The sequence below is a fragment of the Chelonoidis abingdonii genome, chromosome 1 (assembly GCF_003597395.2).
Source record: "Chelonoidis abingdonii isolate Lonesome George chromosome 1, CheloAbing_2.0, whole genome shotgun sequence".
Taxonomy (NCBI): domain Eukaryota; kingdom Metazoa; phylum Chordata; order Testudines; family Testudinidae; genus Chelonoidis; species Chelonoidis abingdonii.
The window spans coordinates 151,155,421-151,178,881 of NC_133769.1; the positions used below are offsets into that span (position 1 = coordinate 151,155,421).

General features: G+C 57.2%; 1 protein-coding gene across 3 annotated transcripts; it reads right to left on the reverse strand.

The window, feature by feature from the left end:
* Positions 1 to 215: 215 nt before the first annotated feature.
* On the reverse strand, positions 216 to 21,992 carry CYP4F22 (cytochrome P450 family 4 subfamily F member 22). 3 transcript variants are annotated; one of them, XM_032787367.2, is made up of 13 exons: positions 21,940 to 21,992; positions 19,380 to 19,602; positions 18,069 to 18,213; positions 11,773 to 11,826; positions 9,462 to 9,589; positions 8,927 to 9,048; positions 5,954 to 6,221; positions 5,379 to 5,445; positions 4,375 to 4,504; positions 3,772 to 3,905; positions 3,578 to 3,642; positions 3,004 to 3,085; positions 2,520 to 2,653 (listed from the first exon to the last, which is right to left on the reverse strand). In XM_032787367.2, the coding sequence occupies exons 2-13, from the start codon at positions 19,599 to 19,601 to the stop codon at positions 2,616 to 2,618; spliced, it is 1,455 nt and encodes a 484-aa protein (XP_032643258.1). In that variant the 5' UTR covers position 19,602; positions 21,940 to 21,992; the 3' UTR covers positions 2,520 to 2,615. The 3 variants fall into 3 exon arrangements, with proteins under 3 accessions (XP_074927242.1, XP_032643259.1, XP_032643258.1); XM_075071141.1 differs by lacking the exons at positions 18,069 to 18,213; positions 21,940 to 21,992 and adding an exon at positions 13,493 to 13,631 and having other exon boundaries at positions 216 to 2,653; positions 3,004 to 3,079; positions 3,571 to 3,642; positions 19,374 to 19,829; XM_032787368.2 differs by lacking the exon at positions 21,940 to 21,992 and having other exon boundaries at positions 217 to 2,653; positions 3,004 to 3,073; positions 3,550 to 3,642; positions 19,380 to 19,822.
* Between the last annotated feature and the right edge of the window lie 1,469 nt (positions 21,993 to 23,461).

Consider the following 23,461-nt stretch of genomic DNA (forward strand, 5'->3'; position numbering starts at 1 on the left):
ACAAAGACTCCAGTCACTGTTTACACGATGCTTTAGTAATGAAGCAAACCAGTCGCTCACAGGTCAACACTCAGTTCTTTCATCTCCCTCAATTTTCTTAACCCCAACCATTCCGCAGGGGCCCCGCACCAGCACCAGCGACTCTTGCTGGTGGCCGCTCTGACACTTGTTCCTAAAATACTTAACTAACATTAAGAAAAACAAACAAATATGCACATAACCATGTCCAAAGCATGGTCATTTATTTATGGAAGATTTGGGTTTTTGTTTTTGCAGACGAACAGTAAAAATAAAGTGCAGTTGTCTTTATTCTTCACTGGCCCTAAGCAGAATAGAAATGCAAACAAGGTGCTCTGCACGTTCTTGTCTTTTCTGTTGTAGTTTCTTTTGCTTTTTTGGTTGTGTTGGTTATTTTTAGCCTTATGAACTAGTAAATCTGCTGCTGTGAAAAGTGACACTTGTATGTTAATATCACTTTTCACAGCCTCCCAGCTCGCTACTCAGTCTGCTGTGAAAACTGACATTATCAAACATACAAATGTCACTTTTCACAGTACTTACGCAGCCCTGGCAAACCTGGAGACAAATTAAGCCCTGGATGGGGAGGTGGGTTTGGAGGCAGCGGAGCCCCAGGGCAGTGGGGGGAATGGACAGGGAGCTGGCGGAGGCAGTGGGTGCCAAGGGCAATGGGGGGAGTGGGAGTGGCAGCAGGGGCCAAAGGTGATGGAGGTGGGGGGCGAGCTAGGGGCGTGCACCTGCCACTGCATGGCCAAGAGCCAGAGTGCCGAACACCCTGCAGCCGGATTCCGTGGCCTGAGCTTGAAACTTCGTGGCCGGGGATTGAGCATGTGGACAAAGCCCAGGGCTGGAGCAGGCAGAGTGGGCCGGGTCAATGGGAGGTGGGTGAGCCTGGGGCCAGCACCCGCTGCCTCACAGATGGGAACCAGAGCCAGAAGACCCTTAGCCAGATCCTGGGCCCTGGAGCCCTGCGGCCAAGGAATAGAGCATACGGTTGACGTCTGAGGAGGCAGCAGGGACCAGAAAGATGGGAGGGAGGAGTGAGACCAGGGCTGGAGCCTGCCACCATGTGGACGAGGGACAGAACCCAAAGCTCAGTGACTGGATTTGAGGGCCAGATCTTGAAACCCCCAGGCCGGAACCCAAAGTCCCATGGCCTTGTCCCTGCAGCAGGGGCCAACTGTCCCCCAGTTCCAGGTCCAGCCACCCCAGGGGCCACACTCAGCCCCCTCCTCCCTGCCCTCAACCACTGTTTGTCTCATTGAACCATGACTTCCCTGTGGCAGAGAGTGAGTCCCTGCTGGGTCTGCAGCCAGCCCCCTGGGGCACTACAGAGAGAGAGAGAGGAAAAAAGACACACATTTACAGGTTCCCTGCCCCAACTCCTCTGGGTGACTGCAGCCAGCAGGTTGCGATTACTAGGCAGCTGCCTCCTGGATTGCTGTCCCACCTCAAAGCCATCCAAAGCAGGCCAAGGCAGAAGCTCTCACCCAGGCTCCTGGGGGCCTCTCAGGAAGATAGGCCAGAGCACTGAGCCACCTGTCCGCAGGCCTCTCAGCTGTTCCTGCCCCAGACCAGATGGGTGGATTGCTGAGTGCAGAAGTAGGTGGAGCAGGACAGAGGGGGAGCGGGCGGGAGGGAAGATTCCTACCCTCCAGAGAAGGGGAGTGAGAGACAGACCAGACCCTCAACTCCAGGAAGCAGCATCAGGACACGGGGTGCGGGGGGCTGGCGGGAACACAGGGGCTGATCCACTAACGAGCCCATAGCATTTAGCATGATTGACCACGTGGTCTTAGATGCCCAACATAATTATGTGGCACTTCACCCCCTGATTGCATTTACCCTCAGCCCCCACGGGCAGGGCCATTAGCCCCATTGCACTGATGAGAGTTGAGGGCCAGAGGCAGAGTGACTTGCCTAATGCCACAGGCTCCCTGTGTGGCAGAGCAGGGAAGTGAACACGGGTCTCCCACATCCTAGGCTAGCGGCCGAACTGCTGGGCACCCTGACTCTGGCCAGTGCGGGCAGGGAACGCAGGCCACGGGGGTCACCTAGGCTGTGAGTGGGCTGAGCCAGGAGAAAGGCTGCTGGGCTCTATTTCTAGCTCTGACATTGAGTCACCAGGTGGCCGTGGATATCCAGCGGGGCTGGGGAAAGGAACTTGTCACCCTTGCTCCCAGGGGCAGGTGGGACAGGGCTAAGCAGCTGGTGTCTGAAAGGAGCCTGCAGCACCTTTGGGGCCCCATGCCTAGATGCCACAGTGCCTGCTTTGGTACAGAGGGCTGATCTAGATTAGAGGAGAGAGCTGACTCCCAGGTGTCTGCTAATGTCTGGCCCCACCATGATCTCCACCTGGTCCACCACAAGGCAGGCCCCTGAGCTGAGTGGAGCAGGCTAGATCTCCCACAGCAGGGGGAGTGGATGGCCCTAGGAGCGCGGTGCGGGGAGGCGGCTCTCACAGCTGGGCCCCAGTGGCTCCAGGTGCAGCCACAGCCCGTTCTCACTGCGCAGGATCAACTCGGGTTTGCGCCGCACAGGCCTGCTCTCATCCAGCCGCACGGTGAAGCGCAGCAGCGTCAGTGCCAGCACCACCTTCATCTCTGCCATGGCGAAGTTCTGCCCGATGCAGTTCCTGTGAGAGAGCCAGGTGTGTCGGCCAGTGCTCTTCACTCGGAAACCACATGCCATGTGAGAGCAGGGATGGGGGACCAGGGAGACACCCCAGAACCCACTGCCCACAGGGACAGACAGATGCTGGGGGGAGCCTAACCCCTTGTGAGAGAAGGGACTGACCCCCAGCAATAGCAGCTGACCCCAGCACTGATCAGAGGCCAACTCCCGTGTATCCCACAATGCTTCTCTGTAGTCAGGGTGCCAACAGGGAGCTGCTTGCTGGTGGGCAGCCGGGGGGGTGGGGGGGGGACGGGCGGGGAGGAGGGGTAGTTTGTGGCGGCAAGGCTCTGAGCTCGGACAGGCAGTTACCTGGGTCCAGCAGAGAAGGGCATGAAGGCCAGTGGGGGCTTGTTCTTGGAGTTCTCTGGGTCGAAGCGATGTGGTTATAGACCTGGGACAGCAAAAGCAGGACATGGTAAGGGAGCTGGGGGGGGGGGTGGGGTGCTGGGGTCCCTGAGCCAAGGAGGGAGCAAAGGCAGCCCCGACCCCAGTAAAGACTGAGCTGCCCACTGGGACCGTGCGCTGGCAGCGGGGATGGTTCTGCCTCCACCCAGCACTCAGAGCTGGGGCGAGCCCAATTACCCAGCCCTGCCCAGTGTGAATGGGGGTGCGACCCTCACTCCCCTCTAGGCAAGCTCGGGGGTGGAGGGAAGCTTCCTCTCTGTGGAGGGTCGCTGGGAATAGGAAGCTGCTAGACTGCTGGTGTTTCAGCACTCCCTAGTGCCACATCGGGGCACTGAGTCAGCAGTGACTGCGAGGGGACAGATCCCCATACCCAGCCCCCCAATCCCACCCCCTGCAGCACAGCGCCCCCTAGTGCCACACTGGAAGTGGCTGCGGGGTGGAGTAGTGCCAAAGGGTTGAACAGAGTGACCAGCGATACCTGGGGCTCCGGCCAGACAGCAGGATTGTGATGTGTCCCGTAGATACTGATCAGACAGATGTTCCCTGCCAGAGAGGAAACTGCCTCGTTAGAGAGGAAGGCGAGAAGGAGGGGAGGGGTTGAGCACCTCAGGGGTTATGGGCCCAGCTCTGGTGCCATGCCCCTAGCTGGGGGACAAGGAAGGAGGCTGGTACCTTTGGGTAGGACACGTCCGTCGGGCAGTTTGATGTCCTCAGTGCAGCGCCGGGACACGGCCGTGACAGGTGGGTGCAGGCGCAGACTCTCCTTGATGCACATGGTGGAGAAGGGCATCTGGGACAGGTCCTCCCTGCAGAGAGCAGAGCTTAGTGCTGGCCCCAAGAGGTGGATGCATGAGGGGCCTAGTGTGAGGCCATGAGTCAGGCACCAGGGTTGGGACAGATTCGCATCTGCATGGAGCTGGCACTGAGGGGACATATGACACCGTGAGCGGCGGGGGAGGGGCAAGCACACCTGAATGGCAGGGCCCTTGGGCATCCGGAGGGGCATGCAAAACCCAGAGCAGCAGGGCCCTTGGGCACTGGGGAGCAGCCTAGGCCCATCTTGCAGGGGAAGCCCTCCTTCTTGTGGGGCTGGCAGATGTGAAGGGACCCCAGCGGGAAGGGGAGGGCAGCAGCTGTGCTAACCCTCACAGGTGGGACGGGGGCTGTGCTGGGACTAAAGGGTGGGAGAGGTCACAGAGGCCCGGGAAGTGGTGGTGCTGGGGGTCCACACTGCACTGGACAGAGCCAGCACTGCAGTTGGAGAAGCCATCTCACCATTCAATCTCCTCTGACTCCTTGTCTCGCATTAAGTCCTTGATCTCCTCGCGGCAGCGCTTCTGGTACTCGGGGTGACAGGCCAGGTTATACAGCACCCAGGAGAGGCCACTGGCTGTGGTGTCGTGGCCTGCAGAGAGACGCCAGCCCAGCGTGAGAGCCGCCACACCAGGGGGCAGAGAGGGACCATGGAGAGTCTGGGGCTGGAGGGACCCTGCCTGGCTCAGCTACTGCCAGCACCTCTTCTGAGGCCTTGCTCCCCATGACTCTCTGGTAGTGCCAGCTGAGAACTCCAGGCCCCTTGTGCATGGGAGGCGAGTGGGGTGACTTTGAGCATTTGCCCCCTCTAGCGCCTCGCCTCCATTGCTGAGACTGTCTGGCAGTGCCCAGGGGCAGATCTGTCTTAGCCCCATTTCATGGAAAGACACACTCAGGTCACTCTGAGCCAAAGACTGAACCCAGCAATCCTGGCCTCCCCACCAGAGCCACGACATCTGCCGAGATCCCATTGTGACGCAGTAGGGAGCAGGGTGGATTGACCTGGGAATGTCGTTTAGTTTTACTGGGGCTGTCTGCATGGGGGATGGGAGAGCAGGGGATGACTTTAGGTGAAGGATGGTACCTGAACCTGTAACCTGAGCCAGGAAGAGGGTGGGGAGTCGACACCTTTGCCCAGGGAGAGAGCCTGCTGGAGGGGTTTTTGGTTTCAGTTTTGGGCTGGCTGGGAACAAGCAGGGAACCCCAAGTCTGGGGTCTAACATCCTTGCCCCTAAGGGGGACCTGGTTGAGAGGCCCTGGTTCTATCTACAAGCCCTGCTTGAGACTGTGTTCCTGTGGTCTAATAGCCCCTCTGTTTTACTGGCTGGCTGAGAGTGACGGTGAATTGCAGGAAGTGGGGGGTGCAGGGTCCTGACTCCCTCACACTCTGTGACACCCATCCCCCCATATGAGGCTGTGAGGTCAGCAGGAGGGTCCCTCATCCCCTCCCCAGGGTGGCTTCTCACCCTCAAACATGAAGGTGTCGGCCTCGGCTGCGATGTCCTCCTCTGACAGGTCCTGGCCGTCCTCATCCTGCACAGAGAGCACACACTGCTGGACGTGTAACCTGCTCCCCACGGGGCCCGGCCCATGCATGCCCCATCTCAGAGCCTGGGAGGATGGGACATCTCGGGGTGGAGTGAACTAGGCCATCTCCCCTCCACCCCAGCCCAAGGAAAGAGGCAGCCCCTGCCCTGCCCCACAGCCCCAGGCCTCAAGGTGGGCTCCCCTCCCCCCATGCCCAGCCTGACTCTGGTGTTCGAGCTCCCCAGAGGTGCTGGTCCCATGTCGCCAAGTGCAGTTTATATTGCTCCATGCTGAGAAGGCAGCTCTGACTGGGCCGCTCCGGAGAGTTGGGCTAGGGGGCGAGTCCTGGTGTGACAGACATCACAAAGGACCTTACACCTGGCAACGCCCTGGTCGGACGTCAACAAACCCCCAGCTCCCTAGGGCACAGCCTCCCACTATGCTACCTTGGCCAATAGCAGGAGATCAGTGACCTCCCCCCCCACCATCATGGGGCAGGCCCCCACCATGTTACCTTGGCCAGGAGCAGGATGTCTATGAAGTCCACTGTCTTGCCCTGCTTGGATTTGAGCCAGGCCTCCCTGCCCAGGCGGTTCAGGGCCTGGTGGCGTCGCTGCACCACGTCAGCTGTGAAGCGGTGCACAGTGTTGCAGGCACGCTGGAAGCGCCACCCGTCGGGCGTCAGGTGGTACAGGAAGTCCCAGTGCAGCAGCAGACGGTGCTGGCGTCGCACCACCAGGGAGCTGAGCTCCAGGATGGCCGCGATGTAGTCACTGGACGTCCTGCAACACAACAGGCCAGCATGTAACTGACAGGCCAGGGCGGGGGGTGCGCCCTGATCAGAGCTGGGGGATCCCGGGGGGCTGGGCCTTGCAACATAGCGATTGTGTGATCTCCCAGTCACGGGATCTCCAGGCTGGCCACCGGATCTCTCAGGTGTCTCTGGCTGCTGCTGTGGCTCAGCCAGTGTGGGACTGTGACACATGACCGGAAAGGGTTAAGCATCCTGCAGGATAAATGACTCAAATTCAGCCCTTAAAAATGTGTTTGTTTTTTTTTCTATTTACAGATATATTGGTAGAAGTCAACAGTGTAATCAAACAGTCCCTGTCTAGGCTGTATTCTGTTAATTCAGAGATCAAATGAACATCTTAGCATTTAAATGAATTGTAAATGCAGGATATCGCTGTATTCCTTTCTCTTTGAAATGTACAGCCAATCATCTGTGAATGGTGGAAAAACAGGAAACTGCCTTACGTTAATTCATGTAGCTAATTACTGATGATGGACCTACTTCAAAGTCACCCTGATCGCCTATTGTTGGCCTAGGGACTCCGAGCTATCCAAGGCAGCCTGAAGTTGTATAACAGACCCTTGGGTTCTGAGCCTGTTTATCTCAGATCTGCTTGAGGCTTCATGTAGGGGAAACCTAAGTCACAAGGACTGAGATCCTAGTTCTGACAGGACCTCCCTGAATATACACATTGGACTATAACCTATGGACTATTTCTGAAAGAACTCTTTGCATCTAGAAATCTAAAAATCTGAATCTCAAGAATTATACTCATGTCTGTACGTATACTGTTCTTTTAACCACTTCTCTCTCTCTTTTCTATTTTAATAAATTTTAATTTAGTTAATAAGAATCGGCTGTAAGCGTGGATTTGGGTAAGAGCTGGAATATTCATTAACCTGGGAGGCAACGTGTCCGATCCTTTGGGATTGGTAGAACCTTTTGTTTTATATGATAAATAAGATTTTCATTGATCCTCATCATATCTGACTTGGGTGTCTAGATGGAGCCCTGAGGCAGGGCTGCTTTAAGGGAACTGTGTTATTGACTTCTGAGTAACCATTGAGGTATAACAGAAGCTGTTTTGCGCCGACTTGGTAAATCTAAGTATTGGAATATCCACCAGCTGGGGGTTTGCCTGCCCATTCGTTGCAGGTCACCCTAATTAAGTGACCTCAGTTGGTTTCCCTGGGACCCCAGTCACAGGGACCATAAACAGTCCCAGACACGGTGAGTGTGGGGGCTGCATGGCCCAGGCAAGCTCCAAGGAGCCTCCAGACTAACGCAGCCTGTTCCCTGTGTGCACCACGGGACTCTGGGGTGTCGGGGGCCCCCATCCCCACAGGGCAGCGATGGCAGCAGGGCATGGGGGAGTGGTTGGTCAGTGAGTGCCTGCAGGGGACAGGTGGGGTTCAGAGCACAGCTGGGGCTGGCAAAGATGGAGAAGTGCCCCTCTCCATCAGTTGGACAGAACGGATGTGGGTTTGGCGGGAGCCGATCTCGGACTCCTCCCCAGAGCAGGCTGATGGGTTGGGGCATCCTGGTGTGAAGAAGTCCAGACCAGGCTCCCCAGGGTCACGGGTCACCTCACTGCAGTAGAGATGGGAACTGACTCCCTGCCTGCCAGGAAACCAGCCACTTCCCCCGTTGCTGCCAGGTGGCTCCAGCCCAGCCCTCAGTCCTGTTTCTGGCAATGGGGTCCACTCTGAACTCGCACACTGTGGGCAGAAATGCTGGGCTCACAGCACATCCCCCCGCCAGCCCGGGACCCACCTGCACCGGCAGGTCCTGCAGCCAGCTCGGGGCCCCCCTGCACTGGCAGGTCTCGCAGCCAGCTGGCAGTGTCCTATAACAGGGAGCCAACGTGCACCGGTGCAATAAAACAGGTACAAGCTGCAGACGAGGGCCCTGCAGTACATGTACAAACGGGGCAGGAGGGTTCTGAGGTGATGAGACTGAGGTGAGGAGCTTCCTGGCAGCGAGATGTGACAGCAGGATCACCCCCTAAGAGAAGCACAGCAGAGCCAGGGCCGGCTCCAGGCTGCAGCATCCCAAGCACGTGCTTGGGGCGGCAACCTGCAAGGGGCAGCAGTCTGTGTGTTTTTGCCCCCAAGCAGCGCGCCAAATTGCCGCCACGGATGGCAGGGGCAGTCCGTGTGCCGTTAGGGTAGCTGAAGACAGAAGCTGCTGATGAATTGCCGTCACCGCAGAAACACGTGTGCTGCCCTAAAGGCACACGGACTGCCCCCGTGTCCGTGGCAGCAATTCGGCGCGCTGCTTGGAGGCAAAGACAGTAGAGCCGGCCCTGAGCACAGCCAGGCCGACCCCACAGGCATTCGCAGACAGACCAGCGAGTGGAAGCATCAAGCACCAGCCTCTGCCCCCTGAGCTGAGGAGCTCCACCCCCAGTGCTGACCAAAGCCAGGTGCAGCCACTACAGAAAACACCTCCCCCTCCCCCAACACCTCCAGACTCACCTTCCCTGGAAGGCCCTCTGCTCCTGCCCAGGCCAGCAGTAACACCCATACAGTTCAGGGACCCATTCCCTGAATCTGGATGGGCTCGCTGGGGCCAGGCCAGGAAGGGAGGGTCTCTGCAGCCCATTCTCCCAACTCTGACCTCCCGCAATGAGGGGGCTCCCACCCTCGGGTCAGTGCAGGGCCCTGCTGGGGCAGCTGCCCCCGTGTCACTCACTCCTGGCAGTTGCTGTTGTAGCTGAAGACGCATTTCTGCAGACTGTCCAGTGTCATTAGGCTGACCTGTTCAAACATGTCCAGGGAGGTGGAGCCTGATGCCACCAGCCTGAGCCACTTGGCCTGTGGGAGAATAGTGCCCGTGAGACCTGTACCCAAGCTGCTGCCTGCAGGGACAGCACTGCAGAGCCTGGTGCCCAAGCAGTGCGGATGGGCCAGCATCAGAGACAGGCAAACAGACGGGAGTAGGTTAGTGGACTGGTGCAGTGACAGGGCTGGGCATATGGTTGGGACAGGTGCAAGAGCAGTGGGCAGGGGGGCGCGTGGGCAGGGTATCGGTGCAGTATATGCCCTGGAGTGAGGGGGGGAGTGCAGGGCCAGAGGCACAGTGTAGTGATGGTGCAGAACATGCCATGGGAGGAGGGCAGAGTCACGGGCAGGCTGTGGGTAGCAGGGTGCCAGGGCAGCATGTGCCATGGGAGGGACCAGAGGCATAGGCATGGATTTGGTGCCGTGGGGGGAGGGGAGGTACTCACATGCATGATGTCAGTGCTCTGGTTGAAGATCTTCACGTAGGGCTTCAGGATGTCGAAGTGGAAGGCTGGCGTCAGCATGCGCCGGTGCCGCACCCATTTTGCACCATTGCTCAGCAACAAACCGTCCCCTGAGATGACAGGCACTCAGCTCAGAGCCTGGTAGCCATGGCAGAGATTCCATAGCCCAGGCCCCCAGCAGCCCCCAGGTCACAGCCAGCTGGGGTGCTCAACGAGAACCAACCTCCCTGGTGCATGGTGGGCAGGCACAAGAGTGTGCACGTGTGTGCAGTGCATGCATGGTACGTGGGTGGGGGTGTGAGTGAAATGTGTTTGTGGGGACACATGGGCATGAACATGCAAGTGCATGTGTGTGTATGTGCAGGTGAGTGGTGGGCTGTGCAGAGAGGGGTGTGCACATTTCAAGGTCTGTGCGTGATCCTGTGCACACCCATGTGCTGGTGCTCACGGCTATGGCACGAGTAGCTTCAGCTCCACAACGACATAAGGACAGACAGCCTGGGTCACCCCAATGTCCTGTCTGCCGACAGTGGCCATACCCCCTTAGTCACCTCTTTTCCAAGCTGAAAACTCCCAGTCTTTTTAATCTTTCCTCATACGGAAACTGTTCCAAACCCCAATTCCAATATATCTTTTTTGAGATGGGGCAACCACACCTTCATGCAGGATTCAGGATGTGGGTGTACCATGGATTTATACAGAGACAATAGGATATTTTCTGTCTTATTATTTATTCCTTTTCTAACGGTTCCCAACATTCTGTTCGCTTCTTTGGGAGACGCTGCACATTGAGTGGATGTTTTCAGAGAACTATCCACAATGACGCCAAGATCTTTCTTGTGTGGTAACAGCTAATTTAGGCCCCATCTGTTTGTATGTGTAGTTGAGATTATGTTTCCCAATGTGTGTTACTTGGCATTTATCAGCATTGAAGTTCATCTGCCATTTTGTTGCCCAGTCACCCAGTTTGGAGAGGTCTTTTGGAAACTCTTTGCAGTCTGCTTTGGGTTAATCTTGAGCAGTTTTGTATCATCTGCAAATTGTCACCTGTTTACCCCCTTTTCCAGATCATTTATGAATGTTGAATAGCACTGGTCCCAGGACAGACCCTGGGGGACACCACTATTTACCTCTCTCCATTCTGAGAACTGACCATTTATTCCTACTCTTTGTTTCCTGTCTTTTAACCAGTTACTGATCCAGAAAGGACCTTCCCTTTTATCCCATGACAGCTGACTTTGCTCAAGAGCCTTTGGTGAGACACCCCCCTTCCCTTGGTTAGTCAGGGACCACAATGAGGTAATGCTCACCTGACCCCGAGGAGGGGGGAAGCATAGCCAAGAGGGAAGAACGAGCATGATAAAAGAGAGAGACATTTGCCAGGCTCTTCCTCTCTCATCCACCTTCATCTACACATACCACCACCAAGTGACTGAAGCCTTGCTCAAAGGAGATAGCCTGGCTGAAGAGCAACCAGACAGCCTGTGGTGAGGAGCATCTAAGTTTGTAAGGGCACTGAAAGTGCTAAGATCAGCTTAGAATGTGTTTTATTTCTATTTCATTGGACCAAATCCAACTTGTTATGCTTAGATTTTAAGTGATTATAATCAATCTTTGTAGCTAATAAATGTTTGTTTATTCTACCTGAAGCAGTGTGTTTGGTAATAATAATAGGAGATACACCTATCTCCCAGAACTGGAAGGGACCTTGAAAGGTCAGTGAGTCCAGACCCCTGCCTTCACTAGCAGGACCAAGTACTGATTTTTGCCCCAGATCTCTAAGCGGCTCCCTCCAGGATTGAACTCACAACCCTGGGTTTAGCAGGCCAATGCTCAAACCACTGAGCATCCCTCCCTCCCCTTCAACTTGGTTTGAAGTGTGTCAGAGACTCTCCTTGGGATAACAAGCCTCGTACATGTCAATTTCTTTGTTACACTGACCAACTTATACAAACTTGCAAACTCTAGCGGGCATAACTGGACACTGCAAGACAGAGGTTCCTGGGGTTGTGTCTAGGACCAGAGATATTGGCTAGTGTCATTCGGTTGCACTGTCCAAGGAGCATTTACATGCCAGAGGCTGTGCGTGAACAGCCCAGGAGTGGAGGTTCTCACAGCAAAGCAGGGTGAGGCTGGCTCCCAGAGTCAAGGATTGGAGTGACCTAGCAGATCACTGGTCTAGATAAGACCAGAGGGGAACATCACATCCTCCTTTCCTCACAAGCCTGTCCCCTGAGGTCTGGGCCCCATGACACCAAGCACAAGATCCAAGCCCAGAAGAAAGCGAACTCACCCAGCCAGGGCTTCAGGAAGCCGTAGAACGTGTAGTCCTTGGGCGCGATGGCAGCTGTGGGAGACCAGAGACGGGGCAGGCCCGGGAGTTAGTGCTGAGACACACACACGGCACAGGGGGTAGTAGTGGGGTGCACCCCAGCACTCATGCTCAGACACACGTGGCAAGGAGGGTGGTAATGGGGCAGACCCCGGCGCTAGCGCTCAGACACATACAGCACAGCATGGGGGAAGGTAATGGGGCCGACCCTGGCGCTAGCACTCAGATACACACGGCACAGGGGGCTGTAATGGGGCACACCCCAGCGTTATCGCTCAGACACACAGAATAGAGGGCAGTATTGGGGTGCAACCCGGTGCCAGTACTCACACACACGGACCAGGACACAGGGAAGGAGTGCAGGGCTACTGGTATCAAAGCCTTGGCTGGAGCTGCAGGACCTATTAGTCTGGAAAGGGGCAGCCACAGGAACGTGGGTCTGTCCAGCACCTGCCTGCTCCACTGGCTGTTTCCTAAGGAGTGTCGGAGCATCCCCCTGTGAAAGGAGCCCATGTCAGACAAGGCAGAGCCCTGCTGGACACCCTGCTCCAGGCTCCTCCCTAGCAGCCAGGAGGAGCAGGACAGGCTCAGTGAACAGGGCGAAGGAGCCACACGACAGGGACCAGGCGCCGAGCCACCAGGCCACGAGCCACCAGGCCCCTCATGCAGAGCAGGCTGTGCTCTGAGCGAGTCACCGGACAAGTAGGACACGGGGCACAAGCAGCATCTGCAGCCTGGGTCAGGCCTGCAGAGTGACAGACACGGACAGCGGGAGCTCGGCAGACACATGGGGCCTTCACAGTACAGAGCTTGGCATCTTCAAAGCTCCCTATTTATTAGTTGTAATGCCCGGCTCTGGGAGCAGGGTGGGGATCCTGTGGCTAAAGCAGGGTCTGAAGAGGGCTAGGAACCAGGACTCCTGGGTTCTATTCCCATCTCTTCTACCCACTCTCTGCACCATTCTCCAGATTTCCCCTGACATCCCACTAGTTTCATGGTCATGCACTCCCACAATGGTATCTGCCTCACACTCTCTGCCCCCCAAGAACATTAGCCATTTGGTCCTTATGAGACCCCCTGACCTGTTTCTCCCCTGCATCACCTCCCTGATTGTCCCCTTCACCCCACAGCCCTGCTGCACCCCCTTCAGGATCATGGACTGAGCTGATGAAGGGCGGGTGTATGTGTGTCCCTGAGCTGGCTAGATGCTATCAGACCCACTGAGCTGCCCCCACTCGCCTATCAGCAGCCCCAGCCGGCAGGGCTGCAAGGAACCTTTGTTCCCATGGGTCACTGTCCCAGAGGCTGATGGCAGCACCAGCTGGGCTGCAGCCAGGGGAAGTGCTCCTCTCAGGAGGCTAATGGCTGGCTACAGCCTCTGCCCCAACCCCTCTGGGGCCAGGGGAACTCACTAAGGACCCTGGGTTGGCAGCAGCCATGTGCTGAGCCGAGCTCAGCCCGAGACCTGAGCCGTTGCCAAGCTCTGAGAGCCAGGCAGCTTCCTCCTCAGCCCTGTGGAGGAGGGCGGGTCTCAGTAGCCAGCCCTCCTGGCCGGGGGCTTTTCTAGGGAGCAGCACACACAACAGATAGTTTCAGGCGCCTGTTAGAAATCCAACCCCTGCTGAGCTCCAGGACAGACGGATGGACACACAAACTCCTGGTGCTGGGCCACCCTCACTACCTGACTCCAGCAGCACGGGTTTAACTGCTTCTGGGTGGAAGAGCCGCAGAATGGGAAGCCAGGGGCCAAACCACCAAAGGCAGGAGTGGCCATAGCGCCCGACGAGCTCATCCACGAACTGCATCCCTTCCTCCGTGTTCTGACCCTACAACGAGGAGCCATGGGTTAGCCACGGGCCAGCTGAGACTCCGGTCAGGGTGACGCGTTGGGCCCAGCGCCTGAATCAGCCCACTGCAGGAGCAGCAGCTCCCCAGGCAGATGCACTGCTGGCTGTTCTCAGAGTGCCCCCAGTTTCATTTCTAATGGGGTAGGGGAGACTGCCCTAACCTGGCAGTAGGTTGGACGGGGCCCACTTGGGTTCCCTGTGTTATCGCAAACACAGGCTCCCAGCTGTTCTCTGTGCAGAGCTGAACCCGGGGGCATGAGCCCTCAGCCCTGGCATGAACTAGCTACATGCATTCACACAGCCCCGGCACTGCACCCCCGCCCTGTGCTTCTCTGACATCCAGCTGAGATGAACAGAAGATTGAGTGCTGAGCCGCCCCACTGGACTTGGGCTCCTGAGCCCTGAAACACCCCTGTCCTGGCACAGTGACATACAGCTCCGCTCCACGGAGCAACTCTCTCCGCTCAGACCCAGCCACTGGCTTGGAGCACTAAAGCCAGACCTCCCCTGTCTGCGTCCTGCCAAGCCAGCCTGGCACTGGGGGAGGAAGCTGGACTCTGTTCCTACTGCTGCATCAGCAACAGGGATTGTTTACAAAGTTTCAGCAGACAGAACTGGGTCCCTGGGCACAGCCCCTAGCTGCTGGAATGGGCAGCAGTTCAGGGATGAGCAAACAGGCCCCCGCTTAGCTCCACATGCCCTTGGCCCTGCGAGCCCAGGCGCCACTTGGAACAGGGCTAATTGGAAAGAGTGGCAGCAGTACATTAACTGGAACAGAGATGTCACCTCCGCAAGGGGGTAGGAGAGGATGGAGCAGGAGCCCTCAGGCCAGACAGCACCAACCAGGCCGGGGACTGGACTCCTTCGGAGTCTGGCTTCTGCTCATTGCACATCCCCCTGCAGCGCACAGCCCCAGTAACTTGCTCACCAGGGCAGTGCTAGGGGTGCAGAGCTGCAGAGAACCCTCACTCTCTGCTACACCCGGTGACTCCTTTCAGCACCTGGGTGATTGGCACTAAGACGCCAGAGCACTGGGCAACCAGCCCTAGCAGGGGCCACTCTCCGTGGGTGGCAGGAAGGGGCCAGGGCCAGCACAGGCTCCCCATGTCACTGATCATTGCTGGCCATCACTATCCTGCCTCTGAGTGTTTCCATGTCCTCCCCATGGGACCCCAGCTGCTCCTGCAAGACCAATGATGACAAAGGTCCCCAGTGGGGAGGTGGCTCTACTTGCTGCTCCCAAGGACTTCAGCCAGGCAGTGCCCTTGGCCCTGCTGCACAGAGTGTCTGAGCCATCACCCTGCCCAGACTGGAGGGGTCTTTGTGGTGTAGAAGCTCCTGCTGGGTGCTGCCTTAGGTCTACCCTGCATGGCCGGGTCCCTTCTCCTGCTGCTCCCAGGAGCCCGGGCACAGCGCTGATGGAGCTGAGAGCCTCAGTCCCAGCTATGGACCATTGGCTCTCCATGCAGGAGACAGCCAGTCTGTGCTCCCTGTGCCCAGGACAGGAGCTGCTAGTGCTCAGTGGCTCTGGTGGGGTGAGGGCTTGTCCATGGCTCCCTGGCAGCACCAGGTGCAGTGGGGGGTTTGCCGCAGGGGCACCATCTCCTCACTTCTAAAGGTGGAGCAGTAGCTGTCACGAAGCTCACAGTCTGCAGCCCGTGGAGGTGCTCTGCCTGCTCCTGCACACCTTCTCCCCTCCCCTCCATGGGGCATCGCTGGATTCAGGTCCATCCCCTTATGGCAGCAGGCAGCTTCTGGGTGCCCCTGGCTGGCCTGGACTCCCCAAAGCAGCAACTGACAATCTCTCAAGAGCCAAACAGGAATCGGCCCATACCAGGGCCCAAGGAAGACCTCCCCCACACCATGAACACCTGGCCCCCACAGCTACATAGCCCCATTTTATTCCTGCCTCCCTGCACAGAGCACATTGACTGCCTTCGCCCAGGCTGAGCTGGTGCAGACACTGGCCTGCAGCAAGAGCAGTAACATCAAGGGAGCTGGAAAAGCTGGACTAAGACAGCCCATCCTCTGGGGGGATCCTGAGGTGCCTCGGAGGAAGGGGATTCTGCAGAGCCCAGCCCGGGTCCGACGGGGTTTCCAATGTAGCACGCCCCCCCCCCGCGAGACAGACTAAAGCTTCCTGGGGCTGCCTGGGCAGAGCTGTCCCACAATGAAGCAGGAAGGCAATAGCCCTTCCCTCCGCTGTGCCCCCCACCTCCAATAGCACAGTGACAGAAGGGGAGGGGTCTGGGAGGAGCCACCAGAACAACTCAAGCTCTGGAACACCTGCCTCTCGGGGGAAGGCTATAGGAGCCCAATGGATTTAATTTCTTTAAGAGCAGGAAAAAAGGTGCCTAGATCCCAGCTACCAGCTCCTCCCTGGGCAGGGACACCTGGCAGCAGAGGACTCTGCCATCCAGCAGACAGCAGGTGAGTGAGATCCAGCAGGAACAAACTCAAGACTGGTAATGCCGTTCAAGTGTTTGACAGGGAGGGGAATGAGCCCTGGGAACAACTGGAGATGGACTGTCCCTTTGTAACGCTCCCTCCAGACAGGAGCTCGGGGCTGGCTGCAGGGAGCTCTGGGGAGGGTCTCTGGCTTGTGTGACACAGGCAGTCAGATTAGAGGACCAGAACAGTCCATCCTAGCCTGACCCACCCTACATTCAGCTCTGGGCCCCTCTCTACAGTAATCCAATCCCAGCTGCCAAGGCCAGAAAAGGCTGCTGGGCCCACACAGTGCAGAACCCAGAGCAGAACGGCCAAGGTGGCAGGGAAGGATTGGTTCACCCGGGCAGGAGTGAGTCAGTTGAGCCAAGGAGCCTGCACTGATTATGTATGAGAACATGAGGGTTACAACCCATGGGGGTGGGGGGTTGACCTGGAGCAGAGCGAGATCCAGGCTGGACAGTGCAGACTGAGGAGCTATTGTTGGGAGAGGCTCATTAGCTCCCCAGGCAGATTGTCCCCTCTGGTGCCTTCCCCAGGGCTCCGGTTGGGCTGCTCTGCAGGGGCCCAGGTGACTGGCTCCCAGCCCCACCCTGAGGAAGATCAGGAAAACCTTCATACCAGCATGATGTCACACTGGGGGTAAGGGACTGACTGGGAGCCCTGTCCCTTGGGATGGTCACAACAGCTTGGCCAGGGCCCTGGAGAACAGACTGCTGAGGCCAGTCCTGCATAGGTTCCCCGGGGACAGGTTAGAGGGGCCCAGGTAGTCTTTCCCATCTCTGGGCCCACAGGTTGTGTCTACACTGCAATTAGACACCTGTGACCTGCCCATGTCAGCTGACTCAGGCTCCAGCCTGATCACAAATGTCTATACTGCAGTTTTAGAGCCCTGAGCCTAAGTTCTGGGACCCCATGGAGGGGGGCGGGGGGGAGGTCCCAAAAGCCAGGCTCGAGCCCCAACCAAAATATCTACACTGCAGTGTAACGGCCTGTCATAACTATAAAGGGAAGGGTAACAACCCTCCTGTGTACAATTCTATAAAATCCCTCCTGGCCATAGGCACCAAAATCCTTTTACCTGTAAAGGGTTAAGAAGCTCAGATAACCTGGCTGACATTTGACCTAAAGGACCAATAAGGGGACATGATACTTTTAAATCTTGGGGGCGGGGGGGAGAAGGCTTTTGTTTGTGCTTTTTGTTTTGGTGGTGTTCACTCTTGGGACTAAGAGGGACTGGACATCACTCCATGGTTTCCAAATCTTTCTGAACCAGTCTCATATTTCAAACTTGTAAGTAACAGCCAGGCAAGATGTGTTCGTTTTCATCTTTGTTTTCTCAACCTGTAAATGGTCCTTTTGCTAGAGGGTTTACCTCTGTTTGCTGAAACTTTAAACCTAAGGTTAGAGGGGGTTCCTCTGGGCTCTCTGAAATCAGATTACCCTGTAAAGTTATTTCCATCCTGATTTTACAGAGATAAATCTTTTATTAAAAAGAAAACGTAAAGTTAGGTTCTTAAAAGAATTTTTTCATTGTTTTAAGATCCAAGAGTTTTGGATCTGTGTTCACCAGGACTAATTGGTGAGGGTATACTGTCAAGCCTACCTAGGAACAGGGATGTAAGGACTGAGGGAGGGGAGGAATTAGTCTCACATCTTACCAGGAAAGGGGGAGGGTTAGGGACTTGGAACTCTGCCTTTCCCCAACTATTTCCCAAGTGGCTCTCCCCTAAGATTTGAAACATGCTTGATGGTGGCAGCTTACTGTTAACCTAAGCTGGTAAATAAGCTTGGGGGTCTTTCATACGGGTCCCCACATCTGTACCCTAAAGTTCAGAGTGGAGAAGGAAGCCTGACACAGCCTCCCAGCCCGAGCCAGCTGACACAGGCCAGCCACGGATGTCTACATGCAGTGCAGACATACCCTCAGAGTCTCACCACCACCCCCAGGAGCCAGCATACCTGAGGCTGTTGTGATCGGCTTGAGGTAGTCAGGGTGCACCAGGGACAAGACTGGTAGGAAGGGCCCCATCCATGTCACAAAGGCCTGGGAGAATGTACCCACTGTTTGGGACACCAAGGTCAGCCCCTCCTCACCAGGTATGAACTGCAGGAGGGACAGGGCAGAGTTAATGTAGGGTAGGATTGGGTCCCTCCTGGAGTCCAGAGCAAGTCAGTGCACACCAGACGGGGCAGAATCAGATCCTCTGATCAGAGGCAGGGATCTCCCCACTGCCACGTGCAGTGACAGATACACTTGGTGCAGCAAGACCCTCACCTCCTGAGCACGGCCGATGCATGATATCATGGCACATGGTGATTGTGGCAAGGGCATAGCCAGCTACACCAGGTGGGGCCATCCCACCAAGGGCTTTATAACCCTCCCTGCTCCACAGCAGGGGTGACCGAACAGGCTCAGCAGCCACTCACCACCAATGCTGGCAGAGCCACTGGGGTGCAGCAGGCTGGCAGGGGTGGCACAGGGCTGGGCCAGGGAGCATGGCAGGGGCAGTGGTGAGCAGAGAGGCTTCTATGGATTGGTTCCCTTAGAGCCCCCTGCCACTGGGCAAGTATCTGGGCACTGGTGCCCAGAGTCACCCACCAGGGCACATCCCACACTAAGCCTTGGGCCCTGCCTGGAGAATGCGGCATTTGAGTGCAGGGCACTGGGTGGGTAGGGGGCCACTCACCCTCCCTCCCCACTCTGCATGTGGGCCAGAGCCCCAGTTGCCCCATCACTCCCGCCCCATACAGTGCCAGAGATGAAGCCCAGGGGCCTGCTGTATCAGGGATGCATCAGAGCCAGCAGCCATAGGAAGGGTCCGATCCACAGCAGGATGGGAACAGCAGTGTGACCGATGCCTGACTCCAGCTTCCTCGTTGGGTGAGTTCAGACGCTGCCCACTCTGATGCCAGACAGGGCGTGTGCTGAGAACCTGGTGGAGCTGTCCCAGGACTCTTGTCTCCTACCCCTGCTTGGTCCCAGCCAAATTCCCATGTGTCTGACGGATGGGCACGACTCCCTGAGCGACCTTCCAGGCCATTCACTGGCTGGGACCAAAACCCTTCACCTGGGATGGAGGGAGAGGCCTGAACTAGCAGAGTCACCTACCCCCAGCCCTCTCAGGGGGGGTATTCCACCAGCCCCTCCCTTGGGGTGGGCAAGGGTGGCTCCTCCCAGCAGGGATCAAGCCATATCTCAGTGGCAGCAAGGAGTAAGAGGGAAGAGAAGACACTCACCCCCTCCCCACCCCCATGTGACATAACACCTACCATTCCCAAGTGTCCCAGCAGCCAATTGCGACGCGGGGGCTCTGGAAAGCAGCGCAGCCGCTGGCAGTTCACATAGTAGCGGTGCCAGGAGTTCCCGAGCTGCAGGAGGGTGTGGAAGAGCAGGGCCAGCAGGGCAAGGAGCAGGGCAGAGATGGTGTAAGCATGGACGGGGGTCCGCTCCATGCTCAGCAGCTCCAGCACCCAGTCCGTGAAGGGCAGCATCCTGTGGGGAGAGACAGGGCATTACCGAGGTGAACTGCCACTGGGTCCCTTTGTGACAAGCTGTATGTTACTGAGCTACTGACAGCTAGATATGATGGAGGGTAGGGATAGGGTCCAGAGTGACCTAGACAAATTGGAGGATTAGTCCAAAAGAAATCTGATGAGGTTCAACCAGGACAAGTGCAGAGTCCTGCACTTAGGAAGGAAGAATCCCATGCACTGCTACAGGTTGGGGACCTACTGGTTAAGCTGCAGTTCTGTAGAAAAGGACCTAGGGGTTACAGTGGATGAGAAGCTGGATACAAGTCAGCAGTGTGCCGTTGTTGCCAAGAAGGCAAACAGCCTATTGGGCTGCATTAGCAGCAGCATTGCCAGCAAATCGAGGGAAGTGATTATTCCCCTCTATTTGGTACTGGTGAGGCCTCATCTGGAGTACTGTGTCCAGTTTTGCGCCCTCTACTACAGAATGGATGTGGACAAATTGGAGATAATCCAGCAGAGGGCAATAAAAGTGACAGGGGGCTGGGGCATATGACTTATGAGGAGAGGCTGGGGGAACTTGTTTAGTCTGCAGAAGAGAAGAATGAGGGCGATTTTGATCACAGCCTTCAACTACCTGAAGGGGGGTTCCAAAGAGGCTGGAACTAGGCTGTTCTCAGTGGTGGCAGATGACAGAACAAGGAGCAATGATCTCAAGTTGCAGTGGGAAAGGGGTAGGCTGGATCCCCCACATAGCCAATAGCCCTTCCTGCTCCCCAGAAGCAATGTGTGTGGGGTCACATATCCCACTCCTCCCCCACCCCCCCGAGATTCCTGCCAGGGTTTTATATCAACTGCAGCCACCCGACTCTTCCCCAAGGCACAGGCCTGGGGTCTGTAAAACTGCCACAGAGCTTCCATGGGTGGGCAGGGTACTTGGCAGCAGGGCACCAGCTCCCTTGACCCTTGCCATGCCGCAGAGTGGCCAGTGCTCACACCTGCCCTCCCCAGTGCCCACCGCCCCTCTTCCCAGCTCACCTCCGCTGCACAGCTGGCTCCTGCTTCCTCCCCTCCTGCACATAGCTAGCTCTAGCCCTCAGGGCCCAGCACCTGTCCCACACCTTCTGGGCACAGCTGGCTCCTTTCCTGCCCTTCCCCCCTGCACACTCCAGCTCAGGGCTGCTGCACAGAGCTGGACCTTGCCTGGAGGCTCACTGCGGTTCCCTCACAGCCAGAGCCTCTCCAAGACCCTCCCGCATGCAGCTGGTTCTAAGCTTTTACTCCCAGCGCCTCCAGCTCCTGCCCCCCCCCATAACACCTGGTGCTGGGCTCCTGGAAGGGGAGGGGGGGGCACAACAGCCACTCCCTGCCTGCCTTCCCCAAAGCAACTCAGGTGCAGCAACTGGTCTTTCCCAGGCCATGGCTTCCTTACCTGCCTGGAGCGCCCTGGACACCAGCTGCAGCAGCCTTTCCCTTGGGTCCAGGGCTGGCTCTAGGTTTTTTGCCAACCCAAGCTCAGGCAATGCTGGGGCTTGCAGGCAGCGCAGGAAGTTGAGAGTGATGTCACCTTCTCCCAGCACCCACAGGGGCTTTACCCCCTCCCCCACCCAGCCACACAGAGAAGCCCCAATATAAGGGGTGGCACAAGGCAAAGCAGCAGCCAGTACACAGCTGAGGCGTCCAGCTCGACTCACCCTCTCCTCTCCAGGTAGTGGCTGGGCCCTGCCAGCTCAGCATCCCGGGGCTGGGGCTTCCCCTTCCAGCTTGGGCCAGGGACACAGCACCCTCACCCCATCTAAGTGGCACAGCTCTGAGAGTGCAAGTGCCCCAAAGAAAAAGGCTGGCCAGAATGATGCTCCTGGAAATGTGCCACCCTAAGCAGTTGCTTGCTTTGCTGGTGCCTAGAGATGGTCCTGCTTAGGTGCTAAAGCCTGACAAGTCTGGTGCTGCCAAGGAGGGACTTCCCAAGCTTGCATTCCAGTGGGCTGTAACCTGAGGAGCAGGTCCCTGCTACAGCCAGTCTCCAGCTGCTAGGACGGAGACTCCTTAACCTGGCATCCAGAGTCACTCTAGAAACCAAAATTCCTTTGTTTCTGGCGCACCTGCCCGGAACCCCACTGCATACTACTAGAGCGCTTACACTGGGGCCCCCCACACCATCAACAGTAACGGGGCACCCGCCCCCCAATCAACAGCCCTCCCCGCTCCCCCTCAACCAATAGCCCTCCCAGCCGTGCAGGGACATCGGGACATTCGCTTCCGTCAGGACCCCTGCTCAGGGGAAGCCCCAGTGCCACCCCCGGGCTGGGCCATGCGGAGCCCTACCCGGGTAGGGAGACGAACCAGAACCTCCACTCACCCAAACCAGACACGGACACCGGAACTCACAGCCCTACCTCGGGGAGCGGCCTTTATAGCCAGGCGGGGCGGGGCGGGGCCCCGGGCCAGCTGGGGAGGCGGGGCCAGGCCCTGGGCCAGAGAAGGGGCTCGGCTCGTTTCAGCTCGGCTCGGCGGGTGATAGGCTCCAGGCTGGGATACAATCGACCCGCACTGGGGTCCGCTCGGGTCGAGGTGTGGCTCGGAGCGGCCGCAGCCCGGGGCCATCGCTTGGCTCCAGCTCCGGCAGAGCTCGGCCACCAGCTCCAGAGAGCAGGGGCCGCAGCTCACCCTCCAGCCCGCAAGGCCCGGGAGCTACCTCTGCCCTTGCATCAGCAGCTGACGTGTCTGCCCGGTTCCATCCGGGGGCAGCTGTGCAGCTGCTCCCACCCCAGCTCTGCCCGTAGCGACTCCGGAGGCTGCAGCGCTGTGCTGGTGCCACCCAGGGGCCCTTGTTCCTCTGGCGAGGGGGCAGGGAGCACAGCCTGATGCTCAGGACCTCTGCAGCTGCGAGCGAGTGGGAGGGAAAAGGCCAGCCTTTCCCCACCGCCAGCACGAATTGGCTCTGCACTGGATGAACCTGGGCCCATCACACGGAGTCACTGCACAGACTCAAACACACACCCCGGAAGCCCATCCAGAACAGTGTCATTTTCAGAAAAAGCCGGCTAACCTGCTTACCCCTACTTTACACCCCATGAACTTCTGACGCCCACAGCCTGGGATTGCTCTGTTGTGTTTGTGTCTGAAGGCAAAGTTAGGGTGTGTAACAAACAGTAATCCAGGTTGCTCTGAGACCTAATTCAAAATTAAACAGGCAGGAAGTTAACACACTGTTAATCTTTCACTAATGTATCTCTACTAGCAAACTGACACCAATTATGGTACAGAATAAAAAAACTAGCTTGGAACACAGTCATAACTCCATATTAATAATGGTGCTCACTGGTCAGTAGCAGTGAGTGACCCTGGGCCTCAGCACATACAAGTGTGAGTCTCTTTGGGAGCCAAAGGAGCAGCTCTGGAGCTTCCAGGCAGCAGTCGACACAGCAACCTCTAGGGGCTATGGCTTCACTGCAAAACCAGGTATGTTTTTACAGGGGCATAGCACTGAACAAGTACAACCCTAGAGGAGACATGTAGCTAGGTGAGCTCAACCTTAAGTGTGTTTATGGGGGGGGGTCTAGTGTTGACCTCAGCAAGTTACATGAAGATAAAAACTACCTGTGCCTCATCTCCACCAGGGCTGTATAGTGAGAGTCAGAGAATTTAAGGCCAGAAGAGACCATTAGACCACCCAGTCTGACCTCCACAGGCCCTTACATGTCACTCAGCTACCCCTGCATTGAGCCCAGGAACTTGTGTTGGACTAAAGCATCTCCCAGAAAGGCCTCCAGCCTGGATCTGTAAACATCAAGAAATGGAGAATCCACCACTTCCTCTGGGATTTTGTTCCAATGGCCAATCCCCCATTACAGAGCTATCACTCCTAGAGAAACAACTGT